At 35.4% G+C, this 20853-nt stretch overlaps 1 protein-coding gene across 1 annotated transcript; it reads right to left on the minus strand.

Annotated features, from left to right (window-relative positions):
• Nucleotides 1-1961: 1961 nt before the first annotated feature.
• Nucleotides 1962-20534, minus strand: Uhmk1 (U2AF homology motif (UHM) kinase 1). The gene is made up of 8 exons (XM_005398274.2): nt 20165-20534; nt 18678-18970; nt 17815-18006; nt 15570-15664; nt 14805-14881; nt 14568-14666; nt 12546-12634; nt 1962-8606 (listed from the first exon to the last, which is right to left on the minus strand). Exons 1-8 carry the CDS (start codon nt 20430-20432, stop codon nt 8460-8462), a joined length of 1260 nt encoding a protein of 419 aa, XP_005398331.1. The 5' UTR covers nt 20433-20534; the 3' UTR covers nt 1962-8459.
• Nucleotides 20535-20853: the final 319 nt, after the last annotated feature.

Genomic DNA, 20853 nt, shown 5'->3' on the forward strand with positions numbered 1-20853 from the left:
TTCCTTTGTAAAATAATCAATTGCCAATAATATTCATGTATCAATAGGTTACATTTTATAACTGTATAAATTCTTTTGCATTATATATGGTTGATTGAAGTAAACTACTAAACTGTCATTCTTTGAAATATTGGTATCAACCACACCCAACTGGCTGCCAGATTCTCTAAGTTCATTTTCAACTCCACAAGTATGTTTTGAAAGTATTTTTACTATAGCCTAGGCATGGCCATAATGAGGTGGGGGTGGAGGTGGTGTTATAAGAAAGGCAGAAAGATGACAATGAGCTAATGGAAATTAAAAATAGAATTTCATCACAGATATGGTGGGGGACACAGACTTGAAAGGCATTTTGATAAGAGGCACAAGAAAAACCACGGAACTTACAGAAATACAGATAGTTTAATACACTTGAAATATGAAGCAGAGATAGGAAAGGAGACAGATGAGGCAGGACTGACAGATCAAACCTGACTATGGTCTTCTATGCCAATTTAAGGGAATTAGATTATTACTTTGAAACAAATGGGCAGAAGAGATGGGAAACAAAATGAAGAATTTTAAAGCAGGGAGTAGCAGGATATATGCTTATTTTTAAGAATGAAAAATGTAAGCAATTTGAAGGAGAGATTAAGGTGCATGAGGTAGAAGGTGGGGGATCTTATAAGAAGCTGTACTAGGGAGAGTTCAAGAACTAAACTAAGTAGTATCAGAGGAAAAAAAGAGAAGACAGAGCTAAAAGGAATTTCTGGATTGACTCTAGCATAGGGGTAAAAAAAGTACAACTACAGAGCTAGACATTCATTACTCACCGTGCAAATCATACGAATTGAGCTAATTTGAACATCCATTTCCTCAACTGTAAAAGGGAGTGAATACTAGTTATCTTCCTCAGAGGCTTGTGAAAATTATATGTGATGGTGGTAGAAGATAATGTATAAAAGCATTTAGTACAGCATCTGGTGGAAAATAATGTTCAGATAGTTACAAATGCAACTATCAGGGAGAAAGACTGAGAATGATTCCCAAATAGTTCTCTAACTAGACCTGCATCTGCATTTCAGTCCCACAACCTATCCTGAATTTAGACAAGTGCCAAACTGTGGTATTCAGACTCGCCGCAACCTAACATTCAGACCTCACAAAGAACTACAGTCAGGAACTCTAGAGCTGGGGCACAGCAATTTGTATTCCACCAAGCCCTCCCAGCTAATTGTTATATGCTAGAGTATAAAAACTGCTTATTTAAACACTCCTAGTCTCTAGGCTGAGCTCTGAAACCAGTCTCTTAGCATATCCATTCTAACAATGTCTTAATCTAGAATTCATCATCTGGATGCCAGTGTACCGCAAGCTTTATGAAATGTTGAGTCTCACTTCCTGTATGTGAAAAGGAAACATTAAACATGACATAACTATGAAAAATAATATCCATTCACCTCATCGATACTCCATACCTGATACCTGTTTATTATTACTATTGTACCTACCATCTCATTTGGTCTTCAAAACACAAATACTGTCAAAATTAAGTCACTTGATTAAAGCCAAGATTTTATTTGTTTGTTTGTTTTGTTTTTTTTTCCGGTACCAGGAATCAAACTCAGGACCTCGCGCTTGCCAGGCAAGTGCTGTGCCACTGAGCTAAATCCCCAGCCCCCAAGCCAAGATTTTGATTAAAAAAAAAAAGCCAAGATGAGATCACAAGTCCCGACTGTGAATTTCACTAGTCCAGACTATTTCTGCAACATCTGGGATATTTATCCAAAGTGAAAATTTTTATTTCAATATTATCAATTTGATTCACTTTTTCCATAAGTAAAAAATCATGTTCTTCAGAAACAGATGAAACTACAAAAATCTTTTCAATGATGATTTTGGTAACAATTAAATCATAAATGTATCTCCCTATTATCTGAACTTGAATACTTATAGTAAGTATAGAAATACATAAAAGGCAATTTCTTTATTTTTAAGTTTTATTTTATCACTCTTATCAAACACACATCAGAAAGCATATCAACAGTGCATCTTATGATAAATCAGTTTACAACAAAACTGAACAAGGCAATTGTGTTTACAGAAAAAAGTTCTCAGCAAAAAGTACACAATACAGTCCATTGAAACGCAGTGTTCATACTTTTAGATATATAGGAAAGTGAAAAATATAAGTCCTTTGCTACTCAGCAAGAAAAAAACAAGTTGAAAAACAGAAATTTAGAGATTTGAAAACAGAACTTCTTGGTACTGACGCATATCTACACTTACAGTCCCACTTAGGTATTAAAAAAAAAAAAACCCTCACAAACAATAAGACATCACAAAGAACATAGAACCATAGTGCCAAGAAATGCCAAGACCAATTGAAACAACTGGTAGAAATGTTATAGACAACTATTCACTGTGTATTGTGATGTTCTTATAATTCTGAGGTGAAGGTAAACCAACAGGAGAAAATACTCCTTATAACTGGCTTTGGTTTAAGTGACCTTTCACATTTTTTTTCCTAACCAAACCTTCTTATCAAAAGCACAACAATTACATATTCGTAAGGGAAAAGAGTAGTAGGTTTCAATACTGTAACCCACCACTTCAGTGCTGACACAAGAGGCCATAAACTTAGAATTTATTGATCATAACTGGATTTCTAAGTGACTAAAACATAGCAAAACTGAAGCCCTTTTGGAGGGAAAAATCCCTTCTACCCCAGATTTGACATTGTTAAGAGGATATTAAGGAATGTTACATGATTTAAGATTTTTCAAAAAAGAGCTAAGAATGACAGAGTAAATCCTGCTGGAAAAGATGTGGCTTTACACTCTGCAAAGTAAGTAATATATAGAAGTGCAGTTTAACTTTTTATTACAATAAATAAACCCTACTTAGTTCCATAAGGTGCAGTAACTTTGTAGCTAGTGCATACTAATGCCACCCACTGCACCCAACGTGCAAAGGGAAACATGGTTAACCTCCAGTTTCTTTCTGATCCTTGATGTACATGAATGGCAATGAACACCAAATATACAAAAGCTGGAATTCAAATATTTACTCTTAAAAGTTGGATAAATCAAATATGGATATTTAATCTGGTTTTATAAACTCTTACAACAATTTTCTGGGAAATAATAAGGAATGTGTAGGAAAGGCAATGTTTCTATACTACAGGTATGAAATCTGCAGCTTCAAAAATAAACATTTTAAAACCATTAGCCACGTGGAAGATTACTAATGTCAATAAGGGAGCCATTTTCTTCTCATCCCCAATCTTTCTGCTCATCATTAAACTTAGCAGTCTTTTGAAAACCCATGCCAATAAAGTAAAACAGCTATAGATATTTCAAATGACTGAAGAGATTTTGAGTCCATACATGCATGATTTCAGAATACCTCAATACATTTGCTTTCTTTACACTCATGTCCTGATAGCATGAATATTACTAAGGGTACGTAACCTACAACAGGAAGGAGAGTTCAACTTGGGATTTAAAAAAAAAGTGGCCACAAATAATTCTCATCGACAATCAATACCTGATGGTAGCAAGGAGTTCTGATTTTTACTATAAGGGTTTTCCAAAAAGCAGCAAAAAATAAAATGAACCATTCAATTTTTTTCCCCCAGAATGTGCCATTGTCAGTATACAAAATAGTTTAACAAAATTAGTTCTCTTCTGTGAAACAAAAATTAATGGTCATATAAGGCAAGTAAGGATGCTTCTCTTTGCCTTTAAATTACAATACTATGAACTTAGTCCATAAAACATAAATGGCTTTCAATTGAGCCATCAATATTTTTCAGGTTATCGTGGCAGCTAGCCAATTTAGTGGGAAATAATACTGAGGCAACTGTTGGATAGTTTTCCCATGAATTTCACTATTTATGGTACCAGAAGTATAACTGCCATGATTGTAATTCTCTGCAAAGCACAAATAAAGCAAATTTAAAATAATCACCATAAGCAGTACAAAGAACAAAAGTGCTGAGTGATAGGAAAATGAATACAAACTTCATACCAAGAGAACAAAGTTTGTGTAAACTCTGTATCATATCCTGAAGATCACCCTAATAACCACCTATAAAATATAAAATTTCCTAAATGCTCTCTGGTTTATAGATAAATTTTTACAGTTGTTTATCCTATAAAACTACAGCAAAAATAGTTAAAATTATTAACCTCCTTAAACATCCATAATATTTGTCAACTGCATGTCACTGGTAAGCATAAAATTTAAATAACAATGAAAAACATAAAGTAGGGGGAAAGTGCCCAGAATTATAAACATGATATCCTGTATATGGTATCAGGTAAAGAAGCTAAACTGAAACAACATCAAATCTTTTAAAATTCTGGGTACTCTAAAAAGTAAAATGTCCATGTTCCTAATTAACCATGTAAAAACTAAATATACCACAGGAGGCTCAGAGGAGCTCCAAATGATGGCAACTTAACATGTGCATATCACTGAGAAAACTAGTTAAGTGATACTGTGGGTGGTAACTTGAAAGATGCCTTATCTCAAAATAAAGGTGATTTACTGAGCACCTTAAGAAGAAATGAAATTCTTTTGAGCTGTTACCAAGCAATGGTCTGTACGTGATTAAACTTAACAAATAAATGCTACTACAGAACTATAGGAGTAAGATATGAGGAAGGAACCTGACATCAGAACTGGAACTAGATCCACAGAATTATATTCTGCCTAATAAGTGGCTCTTCCATTATACTGGAATAAAATCAAATATGAACAGTTTTACACATTCAAAAAAAATCACTAAGGAAATTTTGGACTTTTATCTTATGTGACTCAATCCAATAGTTGTTCCAAGAAAAAGGCAGAGGTGCAATTAATCATCATCTGGGAAGGTTTCTCCCAAATAAGTTTTAATATTTTCCAGGAAAAACAAGGCACTTGCTCAAATTTTTATCTACACATCCACCAGACTAAAGGTCATCATGTGATTCCATCTGTGCCCTAATCTGAATAAAGCCACCTACATATACCCTTGTATGAGAGTCTGGTATCTTACGGAATGTCTCCTTAGCTCCCTTGTCCAGTAACCATTGTTCTAATTACTATCAGTCACTATGGGGCTGATTTTCATTGCATCATAAAAAATAATGAACTCAAAAGAGCCAAGAAACAGAACCTGATGACTGCTCTACCTCTGCCTTTCATTTATTCCAGAAAACTGATGCCCTTACTGGGGGAAAAGTCCAGTGTAATAAGATAGAAATAAATATTACACCCAGGTTTTTTTCAACTTCCTCTACATGGCAGCACTATCACCAGCTGGTTAACGTATCTCAGCACTCCTTAGCAGTGGCAGTACCAAAAAAGTAGCCATACTTCTCTCAAAACAGAAAAGTTTGAGTACGACTATATGTATGGATTTCGTCCTAGAGGAAGCCATAATTTTGGCTCAAGATAGCAGAAAAGGAATTACTTTGAAGACAGCTACTGTGCTGCTGGCCAAGACCAACAACAAGGAAGATACCCAGGGGTACTAAATGAAGATCTCTTCTTGCAAGAGGACAATCTATTTCAATTTCTTTAAAATGTAGCCAGTACTGTACTTACTTTAAGCTAATGCTATCTTTAATGAGCTGTTTCACTCTTCTTGTTCTTTTCTAAATACAGCACTATAATTCTGATAGTAGCTAGCTCACGTCTACTTCAAGACATGTTTCTAAAGAAACCAAATTTCCTATAATCATTTTATATGCCTTTTCTGGGGCAGAATACACCATGGCAATACCATGGAACAATAAGGAAGAAATTGGGAAGAAAGCACAGATAATAATTTAGGGAAAAATAAACTACCTGAGATAAAATTTGCCCCAAATGGTTGGAGTTAAGTGATATGAACCCTCACCTCTTTACCCTGCCTCTCAAGAAAATCTCTAGTTTTTCAGTAATTTCAAGGAATCAAAATTCCTGTGTAAATATTCCATCCTAGAAGAATCATAAAAACTGCATCTTTAATAATATTTGGCTCCAGTTTAAGAAAGACATTAAAATTAAACTTCTGATAATAACAAAAAGGAGGAAGAACCTGCAGATGTCATCTTTGGTAGAATGGGATAAAAGCTATAAAATGACAATTTAAATCATAGGCATCTTTTTTCAATTTTGTGGCTTTAATATAAAATATTTAACTCCATCATGGTTACTCAGGCTCATCAGTTCTCCCTCAGCTCCCTTACAATCTAGTTAGTATCTTCTGTAATAAAATTCTACAGTGTTACACACTACATATATGTATGAATACATCTGCAAGAAGATGATGATCAAAGAATGCTGGGAAGTGCAGCATCAATGTTAGCAGCATACTGCATGACTAAGCTCAGAAGCCTACCTGCAGTTTATTTTCAAGGGCTTCTCTCTCTTTTCCCTATCAGTCAGGAGAAGAAATACATGTGCTAACCTCAAATTCTTGCCCTTAAAAAAATTCACCTTTATTTTGTGTTTATCAGTAGGTATATAAGAATCTGCTATTTCTAATTACCACAAATGCAGTTACCAATATAAATATTTATGGAAAGATTAGGTCTTCAAAATATTGGTTCTACTCTCTTGAATTCTGATTTAACCAGTAACCAACCAACCCTTCAAAGGGCAAAATAAAAAATAACAGTTTTTCTTTCTAAGGGCACATACTGGGGACCATGCTAAAGGCCCTTTGGTAATTCGTAAATCAGCCTCCTTATACCAAATTTGGCTTCATAATAAATATTAAGGGAGAGTCCTAAACAATTCTGATTATTATAATAACTAAAATGTCAAAACAGTGATTGTTTGAACATGCAAATTCTAATCAGGCTCTCAGTAATCTGCATGGCACACACAAAGACTATGAGGAGGCTCCAGCAGGAAAAGATATAAAAGACTTTTTCCTTAGGAAAAAATAAATAATTTCATTCAGGTAAAGAAATAGGAAAAAAAATTCATAACATATATATAACTTGTCTTTTTGTATAATCAGTGCTTTATAAAGATTTCTTGCTTTTATAACTTTAAAAACAATCTACTATATGGTGAGGATTCATACTAAGAATTCTTAAAACCATGTAATCAACCTGCATCCACAAATTCATGCATACTGGCATTCTCTACTCAGACGCATTGGATTGCTAGGAATCCTTTTAAGAACTGAGTTTTTTTTTCTTTCTACTTCTACCTTATTATATCTACACCTTTCTTTACTTCCATACAGTCAAAAGCTAGACCACTTGGGATGCTGTTCCTCTGGCTTCTCTTCAGCTAAGGACAGAGGCAGAGAATAGGGGAAGGGGAAAGGCAGGTGAGGGAGAGGCACAAGAGACAGCAAAGAAGAAAACAAGGATCCTTGATGATACTCTTTGCCCTATTTCTTTCCCCTTCAATGTACAACTACTTTTTTAATCTATCTCAATTTTCTATCATAATAGGTAGAAGCACATCTTGAGAAATTTTATAATTATCATAGAAGATTCAGTACAAAAAGATGAGCCAATCCAGGTCCTAAAGTAGACTGAAGAATGGGATCATTTACATGTACCAAAACTGCTTCTTTGTTCCAACCACTTGAAGAGTTTCAGTGTAACCCTGGTCTCTTCTCCAGTTTGTTCGGAGGCTCTCAGGAATGAACTGTTTCATCATTTACATTCTATTAGACACATCAACTCTCAAAATACATATATCTTCAATCTTACAGGTGTGAAACAGGGAAGGAAGAGATGGGTATAGACTGTATTGGCTCACAAGATTCGCATTATAAAGTACACTGACTCAAATTTTCTCTAATCTTTCAACCTGCACACTCACTCAAGCAAACATACTAGACATAAAAATTGTGCAAGATCAAGCATCAGCTTTCTACTTTAAAAGCCTTAATAATAATTTAAAAATGCAGATAGGCTCACTGCAGTTTCTTTAAAGGAATATTAGGTACTACAGTACTCCTTTAAAAAAATTCACAACTCAGTGTTAAGAACACAGTAGGTAACTGCTGCTTGACAATTACTTAATATTACTGAGAGCATCCAGTGCCAGTTATGGATTTCAACAATAATAACCACCTGACAACAAAAGGGAATAATCTGTAATTGATGTCACCAACCTTAAATTTGTTAATAATATTCACTATGACATATTATTCATCTTTGCTTCATGATCACATGAAATAATAATGTCTTTGGAGGTTACACACGGAAGAGCAGCACCTGCCCTACTGCACGAAACAAGGTTGCCCACATGGATGCTCTACAACCCCTCAATGTATAGCAGAGAGGTCTTGTCCTACTCGGTGCCAAATGTCTGTAATGCAACATTGCTAGGGCAATGACTGCACATTTGTAGGATTAAATAAATGTACAAAGTACCCTTTAAAATGGTACAAGGGTACTCCTGCTTTCAGATGTAGAATACAATGATCCAGGAAATGGAAGAGGAGAAACAAGAAATAGTCCTTAGGTTACCAATTAAAGCAAGGTTTGATACAGATATCCCCTCTTGTAGGCACTCAATGGGTAGAATGTAGCCACAACAAACTTCCCATCAAACATCCTTCCAGTCAGTAATTTCTGAGCAGCTTTGGAATCACCAGCATTTGCATACTCAACAAAGACCTGAAAAAGAACAGAAAAAAACAGTCATTTCATTTCCACCAACATCAGCACTTTGCCAAATTTAATGTACATGCAGTCATGCAATGAACAACAGTATACTGGCCAATGATGGACAGTATAAGACACAAGTCCCGTAAGATTACAATGGACCTGGAAAAACTTCTCAGAATATGTCCTGTCATTAAGAAACATATGAAATGATTAACAGCACTACACTGCTGAAGTAATTCTGAATAGTGCAAAGAGCAATTCCATTTCAGCAGTGACTCAAAGATAAGCAACTCTTTTTGAATTTGACCAAGGAAAAAGTATTGGTCAAAACCCCATTTGAAATTATTAAAATATCTGGAGCAACTATAAACCATAACTAGTAGTAAGGAAGAAGTTCAAACTTAGGCAGTTTCCTTTTCCAGAGCTTCTCAATTCTAACCTGAGGTACAGAAAGGATACAACACAATAATTTACAAGTTCTTTTTACTGACTTAAAAGTTCAGGAAAGACTTCCTCCCAGTTACCCTATAAACTGGTGAATGTGACAAAAACTTCCCCTCCTTCCTCAAGTGTATCCTTCATCCATTTTTCCTAAAATCAACCTACCTACAAGTTTGGGAAAATTATCCTTTTTAATTTTCCAGTTCTCTAGCTTGAAAAAAAATTATTTCAGGGTATACAAACTTCCCAGGCTATAAGAAGATAAAATTTCTAATACAGTAACCTATTTTTATGAAATTCTCCTTTATTGATAAATAAAGTCCCATCCCCTGCCAATGACTGGTCATTCTCTGTCTTAGGCAAGTATTGCTGCTGAGCATGATAAAGGATATTAGACTTAGAGTATTTTGGCCCATGACAAGGCTTTCTGAATTCATATACAGTATACTGAAAACTGGATGGGTGGAGCAGATTCTGCCTCTTCCATTCCATCACTTTTTGCGGCTCTTAAAAACAAAGCCAAGATCATCTCATGTGAAAAACTTCCTTTTACACATGTATAAAGATAAGTAGCATCTGTCATCTATTCTTAAAACCCATCCTAAACCCTTCTAGTGAAAAGAGTCACTGGTGAGGAGGTAATACCCTATTTTTCACAACCCTTAGGCTGTAACTACTTGTTAGATCTTTCTAGCGTATCTCTCTCTTCCTGAGAAACCACTTTGAAGATACCACCATGTATTACAGAAGCCATTGATATTTTCCTACGAATCTGTCCATAACTCTATAATGTTTGTATTGTTCCTATGCTATTTCATAAATGGATGTACGTTTATTACTATGTGTTTCCTATAACAACCATTGAGAACAGTCAATGAACATTCAATTGGTCACTCATGTATAGCTCTATTTATTTTCTTTAGAAACCACTTTGAAGATACCAAATACAATAACCATTGATGAAAACCTACCACTTCTGTCTGTAACTCACTATTAGTTGTCTATTTGTTTTCCTGAGAAACTATGTTGTAGATAACAATATGTAAAACAACAACCATTGATAATTTTCTACCCCTCTGTCTGTAATTCAGTAAGCTCCCCATTACTATATTATCCTTCTTTTACTCTTTAAAAAAAAAAAACAAAAAACAAACCCATCCTAAAATGTGCCACTAACTGGAAATAAATGCTCTTCCAAATGGCCAAGACAGTATAGTCTAGTTATTTAAGTGTAAATGATGAAAATATAAAACTGTATGTGACTGCTTTCAGAGTAGGTATATTTCATATAAGACAGTTAAAAATCTGTATTATCAAAACTGTCATGAAATATATTAATTAATTCTCTTTCCTTAATCTTTAAAATAATTTTTTGGGGGGTACTGGGAATCAAACTCAGGACTTTGTGCTTTCCAGGCAGGTGCTGTGCCACTGAGCTATATCCCCAGCCCTAAAATAATTTTTTTACAAAATAAAAGTATACTTGGCTACAGGACTGATCTTAAGCAATATTTGCTTTTTCATTACATACTAAAGGAAATTTAAAACATAGTATCTAATGAAAATGAGTCTATTTCTGACTTTTTCCCTGATTCTTAATTACTCCAAATCTGTACACCAAAGTTCAATGAGACATGCATTTAGGGGAGGAACACCATACTTTACACATTCTTCCTCCTTCACAGACAACCTTACATATTATATTGTTTCACCCTAAATAAGAAAAGCATCCTGTTTATTATGAAATGATTATATTAATTGTAAGCTTTACTATTTTACATTTTAAGCTTTACTAGTTTTTGTAATTATAAGATGCATCCATAATTTATTTTCCAGTGATTTTTGTAATATTCCTTTAATAATCATGTTTCTTTTAACTGAAAAGCTAAATTGAAAGACTGGCTTTATCAACTAAGTAAGAGATATTTTCAACAGACTAAACTAAATCTATGGGTCTAAGAGTTTAGGAAAAACTGTTTCCAGTTTCCTTTAAATACTGTATCAGTAAAAAAAATTTTCTCAACACAGCAAATTTCCTCAGATTGACAATATCAAGACATATTTTTAATGTCATCTTACAGCTAGAAATATCACTCCTGTTTCTCTGTTGTGCCTTCTATTTCATTTTGACCACCGAGGTTAATATTGAGTCAGATCACGTTTAACTTTAACTTGAAAATCTTCCCATACCTGTTTTTATTTACAGTAATAGCCAATGTTTTCTCACTCTACTTGCTTTGCCCCTTATACTCCCTGAGCTCTTTACTCTTATCTGCTGTAGCCACACTCTTCTCCTTAAATCTGCCTGGCATTCTCAAGGACTTAGAACTTGTGGTTTCCTTTGCTTGTAATTCACTTCATTATTCCATTCAAATCTTGACCAGAATGTAAACTTCTTAGTATTCCCTTTGCTATCAAATGATGGAAAAGAGCAATACATTCTACCCCAACACTTTTTAAGTCACTTCCTCAATCTACTTTTTCCCCTTCGCACTTTTTCAGTGTTCTGACTGCTCTTACATGCCAAGTGTCTAGAACATAATAGAACCACAATAAGCACTGGTTAAAACACTAAACATCAAGGATAAATTTGGCACATTCTTGACAATGAATGAGGTAAATGGTATTATTACATTAGCAGTAACTTTTCACTAAGACTAGAATGAAATTTATTTTTTCAGTTGCCAAGATTTTTCATACATTGAATGTATAAAATAAAATACTCCACAATCAGTGGTGATTCTACTACTGTCCCTCATACGGACATCTGGCAGCACCTAGAGAAATTTTTGGTTTACCAACTGGAGGTGAAGGAATATCTAGTGGGCAGAGGCTGAGGATGCATTTACTAAACATCCTATAATATATAGGACAGCTCCTTCAACAAAGAATTACCAGGCTCAAATTCCAATAGTGACAAGATTGAGAAATTCTGAGATAAAGTAAAGTGATATTCTGTTTCTCTAAAAATTAAAGTACAGATAAAGATTTTCTTAACATATTCTTTAATTTATAATATAAAATTGTAGTTTCTTATAAAAACATTGATCAGTTTTAGCTCATATATTTTTTTAGATGAAGAACGTGAGGCTCATCAAAATAATCATACTAGAACTCTAGGTTCTAGGATTCTCCATCCAGCATCCTTGACCTCTTTAAAGTACTGCAACTAGAATCTAACCCAACTGTCTTAATTTTACTTAAATAGGACAAAACTGAACCAAATACTTCTCTGTAAGAACTTGATCTAAATAAGAATACAGTACAGTTGCTGTCACTGTTTACAATAGCTCAAATATAGATTAATACTTTTTTTAAAAGCCTGATTTAAAAAAGCAAGTATATGATAGAACTTTTAGAAAAAAGTAAAAAACACCAAAAAAAAAAAATCCATAATGTATAACCTGATTTCTTAACAAAATTTTTGTGTACATCTTTCCACAGAATATATTTAACACAGAATTTTAATCTCTGAATAATTCTACAATTATGAATCCACTGACTCACTTGTCCTCTGCCAGGATTCTCCTTTGGAACAAGCAGAGATACTACTGGTCCATATTTTTGACACTCTTCTTTTACATCTTCTACAACATCTAGTGATTAAAACATATTGGAGAAATCATGTTAATGTAATACTGCAATATATTAGAGTAATACTCATTATTTGAGATTTTTAAATCATCAAGATTCAGTGATATACTGATGGAGACCACTACAAAGCAGACCTGAGCAGGACTTAAATTAATCAATTGGCTTTTCATGTTCACTTGTGAATCTGTCCAAGGTCTAGGCTCCTTATCTGGAAATGGGGACTGATAGTAAGTGAACCTCTGTGAGTCACTAATCCCTACTAAAAATATAGTGGTGGATGAAGCCAGAAAGCCTCAAAGCATAAGACAAGATCACAGCCAAGGACACCTGGATCAGATCTCCAGATAAAGACTATAGCCTCAGACATCTCATTCTTCAGTGGATTAACATACTTAGAGAAGTCCTTGAAGGGTTCTGCCCTTCTTAAGTACACCCTTCCCTTCTTCTGATAACCAAATAAATATGGGCAACCCAGAGAAGGTCTTGGTCTTAGCCCCGAGAGAATAAAGAATTATGTGAGAGGGCTTTGATCCGCCCAGAGCCCTGAAATCATTCCATTGCATTCTGATTGCAGACATGATCAGTTCATAAAAACTAAGGGATATTATTAACCTCACAATATACAACTGAACATTTTCTATATTTTTAAAAATAAAGCTTAATATAAATTCAATGCATTTAGTAATTTTCCTTTTACTTTAGTGTTTCACATAAGTGATATTCAAATAATTAAAAATTAAAAAGTCTTTGGGTTTCCTCAAACCTTCCCAACTACCATTCCATTCCTCCTCTTGAAGACATCAGTTTCTTCTGTATGCTATCTTAAATATTATCAGTATATACAAGCAAATATGTTTTTACACACTTTAAGGAAGAATTTTAATCCTGGTTTTGATTTATTAAATAATATTTTTCAGAGCTTTCAATATTATTAAATGAAATGTTCTCATTTGTTTTTATGATTGTGTAAGTACTTTACTTCACAAATGTTCAGTAAATTATCTAGCAGGTCCCCTATTGACAGTAACTAAAGTATTTCTAAACCTTTTGACATAAACAATATCACAATGGGTAAACCAGCACATACTTCTACTTCTCAGTTAACAGTTCAGAAATGGCATCACTGGGTCAAGTCCTTGTGATAGGTAACAAAAAGATACTGTGGTTTGATTTTAACTAGCACTTCCTTTCTTCCTAAAATAAATACGTATTGCGGACTATTCCAGTGTTATTATCTCTTGAATATCCAAATTCTCAAAACATAGCAACCAAGTCTGTCAGATATCCGTATTTGGGCTACATCTTTAGCTTTAATCAACTGCTTTCCTACAAATATCTTAAGGCAGTCATACTAACTCTTGTTCTCTAAATGTGCCACATTCTCCGTCTGTGTGATACTTCAATCCTTCATCTTTTAGCCAAGTAATGTTAATTATGAACAGAGGTCAGACAGAGCCTCTACAGAGAAGCCCTAACTGCTCACTAAGACTGGGCTAAGCACCCTTCCTTCCTGCAGTCCTCATTACCTTATTTTCAGATCACAATTGTCACTGTTCATATATGTCTCCTCTACTATATTAAAAACAGGGAATGATCCAACAGTGACACATAATAAATACTCAGTAAATGTCAAATTAATGAGCTGTGAAAAGCACAAAAGCTAAAAAAGAAAAATAAAACCATAGAGAGGTGATATAAAGACTAGAGACATACAAATTGTTAGAGAACTTAATCTCTGTTAATTTAGTAAAAACGAGGTATAAGAGAATCAAAAGTACTTTAAGAATGAAAAGGAGTATTTTAAAGATCATATAGTAAAATATCCTTATTAAACTTTCCTATAAATTGGGAAAATAAGAGAATCTTATGAATAGATATGTCTATTCTAGACTTAGTTAAGAAAAAGACATTAAATAAAATCTGGGAAGAACTGACCTTCATATTCCTCTTCATTCTCAAGATAATCATCATCCAGCACATTCAGCAGCCTCAGCACTGGAGTAGGAAGCATCACCAGATCTTCAATATGAGGGGCTGTTAAAGTTCATTATACCATAAGTTAAATGTAAATTCTCCCAAATAAATTGATGCGTAACAGACAAAAGAGCTCAGAAATGTACATTATAAGATTATCAAATGACCAGGAAAAAAATACAGACTCCCACCACTTACCAAAAGGAATGCTAAAGAACGGGCTGCACAGTGCCATTTCAGCAGGAATCCTTCTGCTCGGATCATCATGAAGCATGCTAAAACATAAACACAGGTAGTATCTTTACAGTTACTGCCAATCTTCCAATACTCTTACTTAACCAAAAGAGTCACACTTCTCTAGCACAGTAATTATTAATTTTTAGCTCATTATGCTAGAAACCCAAAAAGCATGGTATCTGAGAATACATATAACCATACTCATTATTTTACAAATACCTATTGTACCTGAATCTATTCAAATATTAGAAACACTATATTCTCAGACAGTTTTCAAGGGTAATAATTTGAAATATAATTAAGAACCACCTTATTCAAAAAAGCTTTTTTGAATAGTCCAACAGCAAATTTGATCTTTTGTGAATAAAGATCCTCTTTAAAAGCTGGTTTTCCATCAGATACGTAAAATTGCCAGAGATATAAAAGGCCAAAGGTACAGCGGCCCAACACCCACCTTCCAGTGAATAAACAGCTACATGGAAGAGCTTAATATCTGATATCCACCACGAACAAAACAACATTATTCTGAAAATACATTTTGTAAAACTATTTGAATAGTCATATTTCTCATGCCAAGCCTGCCAAGATAGGATATCACTAAGATTCTTATTTCTAAGGGAGTAAAATCTCTAAATGATCAAGCAAATCAGAAATAGAAATCCATTCAGGAAAATGTTTCACACAGTAAATGTATGCAAAAGCAAGTTTACAGTACAGGTAATGTACCTTTTGATAAGGTCTCTTAGGTGATAGGCTGGAATTGCGGCATTCACCACTGCTTTACTGGCAAATATGTGATCAATAATAGCAGAACTGTTTGCCTTAAAAAAAGAGAAAGCCTTCTTTAGGTTATTCAAATTCAGTTTGTATATATACAGTACTAGGCACACAGCATGGTTTGGTAGTTAATATGCGAGAGAATATTTCACAGCTGAGCTCTCCTGAGAGCTTATGAACTTAACATAGGAGACTCTACACATAATCATAAGTTTCTGGAGAAGAGGAACACTTTTTTCTCTATTCTCAGCACCTAAGACAGCACTGACACTCCATGAACATCTAACCCAAGCAACCATGAAAAACTGCAATTTAATGCAAAGTGAGAAAATGAATGTGTAACAAATGACTCAGTGTCTAATAGTAAGTCTTCAGTTGACTTTCAAACAGAAATAAACTATCACTGTGAAAATGAGTAAGTATTAAAATGTTGTTTGTCACGTTATTCATACTCTAAATCTTTACGGAATACAACATTTTCCCTTGAGTACTATGCTAACTCAGAATGCAGAATACTGTACATGAGTAAAAGACCTGATACAAGCTGGACATGGTGGCACATGCTTGTAATCCTCTGAAAAGGTGAGGCAGGAGGCTCACAAGTTAAAGTTCAACCTAGGCAAATTAGTGACCTAGTGAGACCCTGTCTAAGAAAAGGGTTGAGGATGAAATTCAGTGAGAAGTTCATGGGGTTCAATTCCCAGTACTGTACAAAACAAGACAAAACAAAACAAAAAAACCCAAAATGACCTGCTATCACATTATCTCTTAAATTTACTGAATTCTTACCATGGGCCATATACTATGCTAAAAACTAAGCAACATTTCATATTTTAACCTTAATACTGTTATGAGGTATTATTCTCATTTTATAGAACATATACCATGGTTTAGAAAACATAAATAATAACAGTAAGAGGTGAAAGCAAGATATAAACCCTAAACATACCAATTGGTAATTCTGTCTTATAGAAATTGGTAAAACAAAATGTTTTACCTAGGAAGATCTATATTCAGGACTCTCTTAATACATGTAGTACCCTTCACATTACACACAAATTTGAGAGTGACCTAATTCTAATAAGCTCTGGGCCAAGCAAATATAGTCTTCAAGGTTCACAGATAGTCAAGGTTAATTCAATTAACCAATCTATATTTGGATTATCCTCTTGACTGTTTAGAGTACCAACAATAAAGAATGACACTGGTTTTACCTCATGGCAACATTTTCTTGGCCAAAAATAAGCACTAAGTATATCCATTAGGCTGTTAAAAGTATTCCTTCCAAGAACTGCTACACCAGACATAGTAACTGTAAGTTTTAACAGAAATCAAACTGTATATTATACTTTAGTAGTCATATAGTATGTTATGTATTAGAGACTTAAAAAATAGTTATTGCTTAATGAATTACTTCATATTAAATACCGGTTTAATTTCAAAGAATTTAATTTCAAAGCAATAATAACCTCAGAGCATTATATTGTTTGTCAAACCAAGGCTAAAGAATACTGGTATGACAATATTGAAGCACCACAGTATTTGAAAACAATTCTTAACGTTATTGTAAACATATAATTTCACTCAAATGTCAGAGGGTTAGAACTGAGAATTTATGTTCCCACAGAAACAATGTATCTCATTAATTTACTAAATTGCCCAGACTGGGCTTTAACATGCAATCCTCCTACTCTACCCTCCCAGAGTGGTGGATTACAGGAGTGCGTCACCAAACCCAACTAAGCTTTTCATTTATTAAACAAAAATAAGCAATATCCACTCTATCCTCACAGAATAGTTGGAAGAACTTAATTACACTGTACATTAAATTAGTTTTTAACTATAAAGCATTAAGCATTATGTACAGATTACCTTTTAATCTATGGTTCTATTAGTAATACCTTAGAAACTAATGTAGCTAAATTACTAAACAAAGAAATCACTTTGCTTCTTCAAGAAAATGCACTCATTTAAGTACTTTATCAAACACAACACACCAGAACCCCAGTGAAGAACAGTGAAAATGTAATGCTTATTAGCATATGCATAACCACAAGAGTAAGCAGTAGTAGTTAAGCTGCCATAAATATATAAAGAGGAGTTGAAGAAAAGGATACAATTGGATTCCCTAATAAAAATCATTACAAACTGAATATTCTTAAGAACCTCAAAGCAAAACATTAGCGCAGTTTACCTTCCATTCCTGAGATCTGACTGTATGTTTCAGTTTCATTCCTGAGAACATTTCCAGTAAAATGATTCCTAGGCTCCACAGATCAACAGCTGAGGTACATTCTGTGTCACTCTGCAGGCCAGCCTGGGCCAAGCAATTTTGCAATTCTGCTTCTGGAGCCCGATACCCGTCTGTCTGAATATACTTTACATCCTAAAGAAAATGAATAAATACGATAACCAATTAAAAAGCTGTGCACTTTCCACCTATCTCAACAGAGTCTATTTAATTCTCTACACATGCAATAAAACAGTGCCAAACTAAATGTCAAAAATCTTCAGTTCTTGGTTACCTGATTCTTTGGTTCATTAATTGGGCAGTTCTCACAGACAGACTATATACTTTCTATACCGCTACTCATAAAGAAGTCTTCTTCAAATAGTTTCTTATGTATTAGGCACTGCTGCTTTAAAAAAAAAAAAAAAAAAAGGCCTTGCAAAGAGCTGATAAAACATGGAAAAGGATATGCCAGAACTGTCAGGTGCATCCTTCCATGAAATACAGCATCAACCCTGAAGACACCAGGAACAGCAATTAACCAAATGCTCATAGAATAAAAAAAAATTCTATGTAGGTTAAGTGCTTTTATTAACTTCTATGCCGTACTAGTTTCTTCTTCCTGACCCAAAACACATGTCCTTTTTTCATGTGGTGGCCCTGACATTCTTTTGATTTTCTTTCATCCCCAAGAATTTTGGTGTTTTAGCTAGAAATACTTCAGTTCCAACTAAACTGTCCTTGTTATTCTCAAAATAAGTAGTTTAGACCACTAGATTTTAAACTATAAGGAAAAAGAAAAGGCACTTTTTTTCTTTTTTTTTTACCTGATTGCCTTCTTTGAAGCTAAGTCCAAAGTCAATGAGTTTAAAACACTCATTCTCTGCACTCCACAGTATGTTTCTTGGTTTGAGGTCTGCATGGACATAACCCTCATGATGAAGAAAAGCAAGGGCCTCCAGAACATCTCTGGCACAATGCTGTATCATCCACATGGAACAACCCTGGTGACTGGAATATAAAAGCAATTCCGAAACACTGACATCCAGGAGTTCAAGTAACAGACAGCGTGATGGCACATTTGGAGAGAAGTGGATTGTAAAGACTCCATATAAAGTCACTAGAAAAAGAAAGAAAATTACAATGCCTTAAAAATCACTCAGTAAACTACTATTCAAGTACATAACTGCAATATAAATTTGAAGTAGTCTAGATAAAGGTAACTTGGTTGAACAAGTTCTTCCGACAACTAGGTTATTTTAATGAAATGAGACAACCTTCAACAGCTTATTACCAAAGATATTAAAATAAAGCACAATGATTCAAACTGCACTTCGACAAGCAATCAGTGGTGAGTAAATCTGCACTCAGGGTGCCAAATTAAAATTATTAAAAATAAAAATTGTGATATTAAACTACTTTTTTTTAAAAAAAACAAACTGAAGCTTGCTTCTTGATCCAAAACAGCATTCTATACAATAATACTGTAACCTATTCTTATAGATTCAACAAGTCGTGAGATATGCAGAAATTTTCTCTTCACTATCCAGGGTATAAAGATTCACCATTTAGCAAGCTTAAAAAAACATGCAATGCTAGTTAGGCAACTTTTTACCAACGCTATATTATTAAAAAGGTCATTCTTCGAATTAAATAAGGATTATACTTGCCAAAAAGGCTTCTTTTAATCAACCAAAGCCATTACTAATTATAAGCTCTCTGCTGGTGTAATGACAGTAACACTGTTTTCACTGATCAATCACCAGTGATCTTTGCATAACATTCGGAATATAAGTCATGAGACAATCTTACTAAAGCAAAAGCAAAGTATTTCTAAATTTTATGCTTCCATAAAGAATCTGGTGCAATACTGAGTCATTTTTTTCCAGTCCACACTAAAAATGTATTAGTTGATAGCTATGTAAGTTATTACGGTAGCTGTGATGTCACAGTTCTAGAATATTTCCCACTTTCCACTGGCATGGAATGATGACAATCTAGCAAACATACCTCTTTTCACTAGCAAAGATATTTTTCTATGCTAATGAGTGCGACATTCTCCTAACAGACCCGGTAAATATGTCTTACTGAGCATCTACTACATAGGACACTGGTCGAAGCAGACCACAAACTCCACCGTCCCTCAAGCAGGCATCAATAAAACGAAAGGTAAATGGGAAAGGGGCCTGCATCGGGTGATAAGCAGGGGGTCAGACTCCTTTCTCCCGCCTAACGGACGAAAGACAGGACTGCAAGCGGAAGAAGTGCACGCTTGGATTGGGACCTGGGCAAGGAGGGAGGCAGCGGCAATTACCGATGTTCCTGTGACCCTGCAACTGCTCCAGCGCCGCCCTCTCTTTGCGGAAACCGTACTCCGCGGCCGACGCCGCAGCCCCGGTGGTTCCTGGAGGCAAGAACTGCTTGAGAGCGCCTGGGGGCGAGCCAGGGGTGCCGCAGCAGCGCACCCGATACACCGAGGCCGAGGAGCCGCTACCCAGGCGGCTCTGTACCTGCCACAGCCGCCCGAAGGCCTCCAGAAACCGCGGCGGCTCGGCGCCCCACGCACAGCCGGACCCCGCCATCGGTGTGGGCTGACGGTGCTGACAAGGGAGCTGACACGACGCCCGGGGCAGGCTGGCAGGGCCCGCGGTTACATCCCCGCCCGCCGGACCAGCGGCTCCGCAGGGAGGGGCCTGCAGCCGCCTCACCGACTCCCCGGACCTCAGGCCGCCATGACACCGGAAGCCGCTTGCACCCGGGTCCAGACGCCGGAAGTGGAGGAAGAGCCAACCCCACGGGGTGGAGGAGATGGGCCCAGAAGGGGCGGAGTCGCGAGGTGATTGGATAAATTAACTTGGGACTAAAGGACTGAGAGTAAGACCTATTAAATGTCATTATTAAATATCTGCCCCAGGGGCTGGGGATTTAGCTCAGCGGCAAAAGCGCCTGCCTGGCAAGCGCAAGGTCATGAGTTCGGTTCCTGGTACCGGAGAAAAACCAAAA

The sequence above is a fragment of the Chinchilla lanigera genome, unplaced genomic scaffold, assembly GCF_000276665.1.
Source record: "Chinchilla lanigera isolate Chin_1 unplaced genomic scaffold, ChiLan1.0 scaffold00061, whole genome shotgun sequence".
In the NCBI taxonomy this organism is placed as follows: domain Eukaryota; kingdom Metazoa; phylum Chordata; class Mammalia; order Rodentia; family Chinchillidae; genus Chinchilla; species Chinchilla lanigera.

Excerpts from the sequence above, each read along its gene's own strand:
- Uhmk1 (XM_005398274.2), bottom strand. The coding sequence starts at position 20,432 with ATGGCGGGGTCCGGCTGTGCGTGGGGCGCCGAGCCGCCGCGGTTTCTG. Across the intron at positions 15,665-17,814 it reads TCAGATCTCAGGAATGGAAG|GCAAACAGTTCTGCTATTAT; the intron begins GTAAACTGCGCT and ends TCTTTTTTTAAG. Across the intron at positions 12,635-14,567 it reads GAATGAAGAGGAATATGAAG|ATGTTGTAGAAGATGTAAAA; the intron begins GTCAGTTCTTCC and ends TTTAATCACTAG.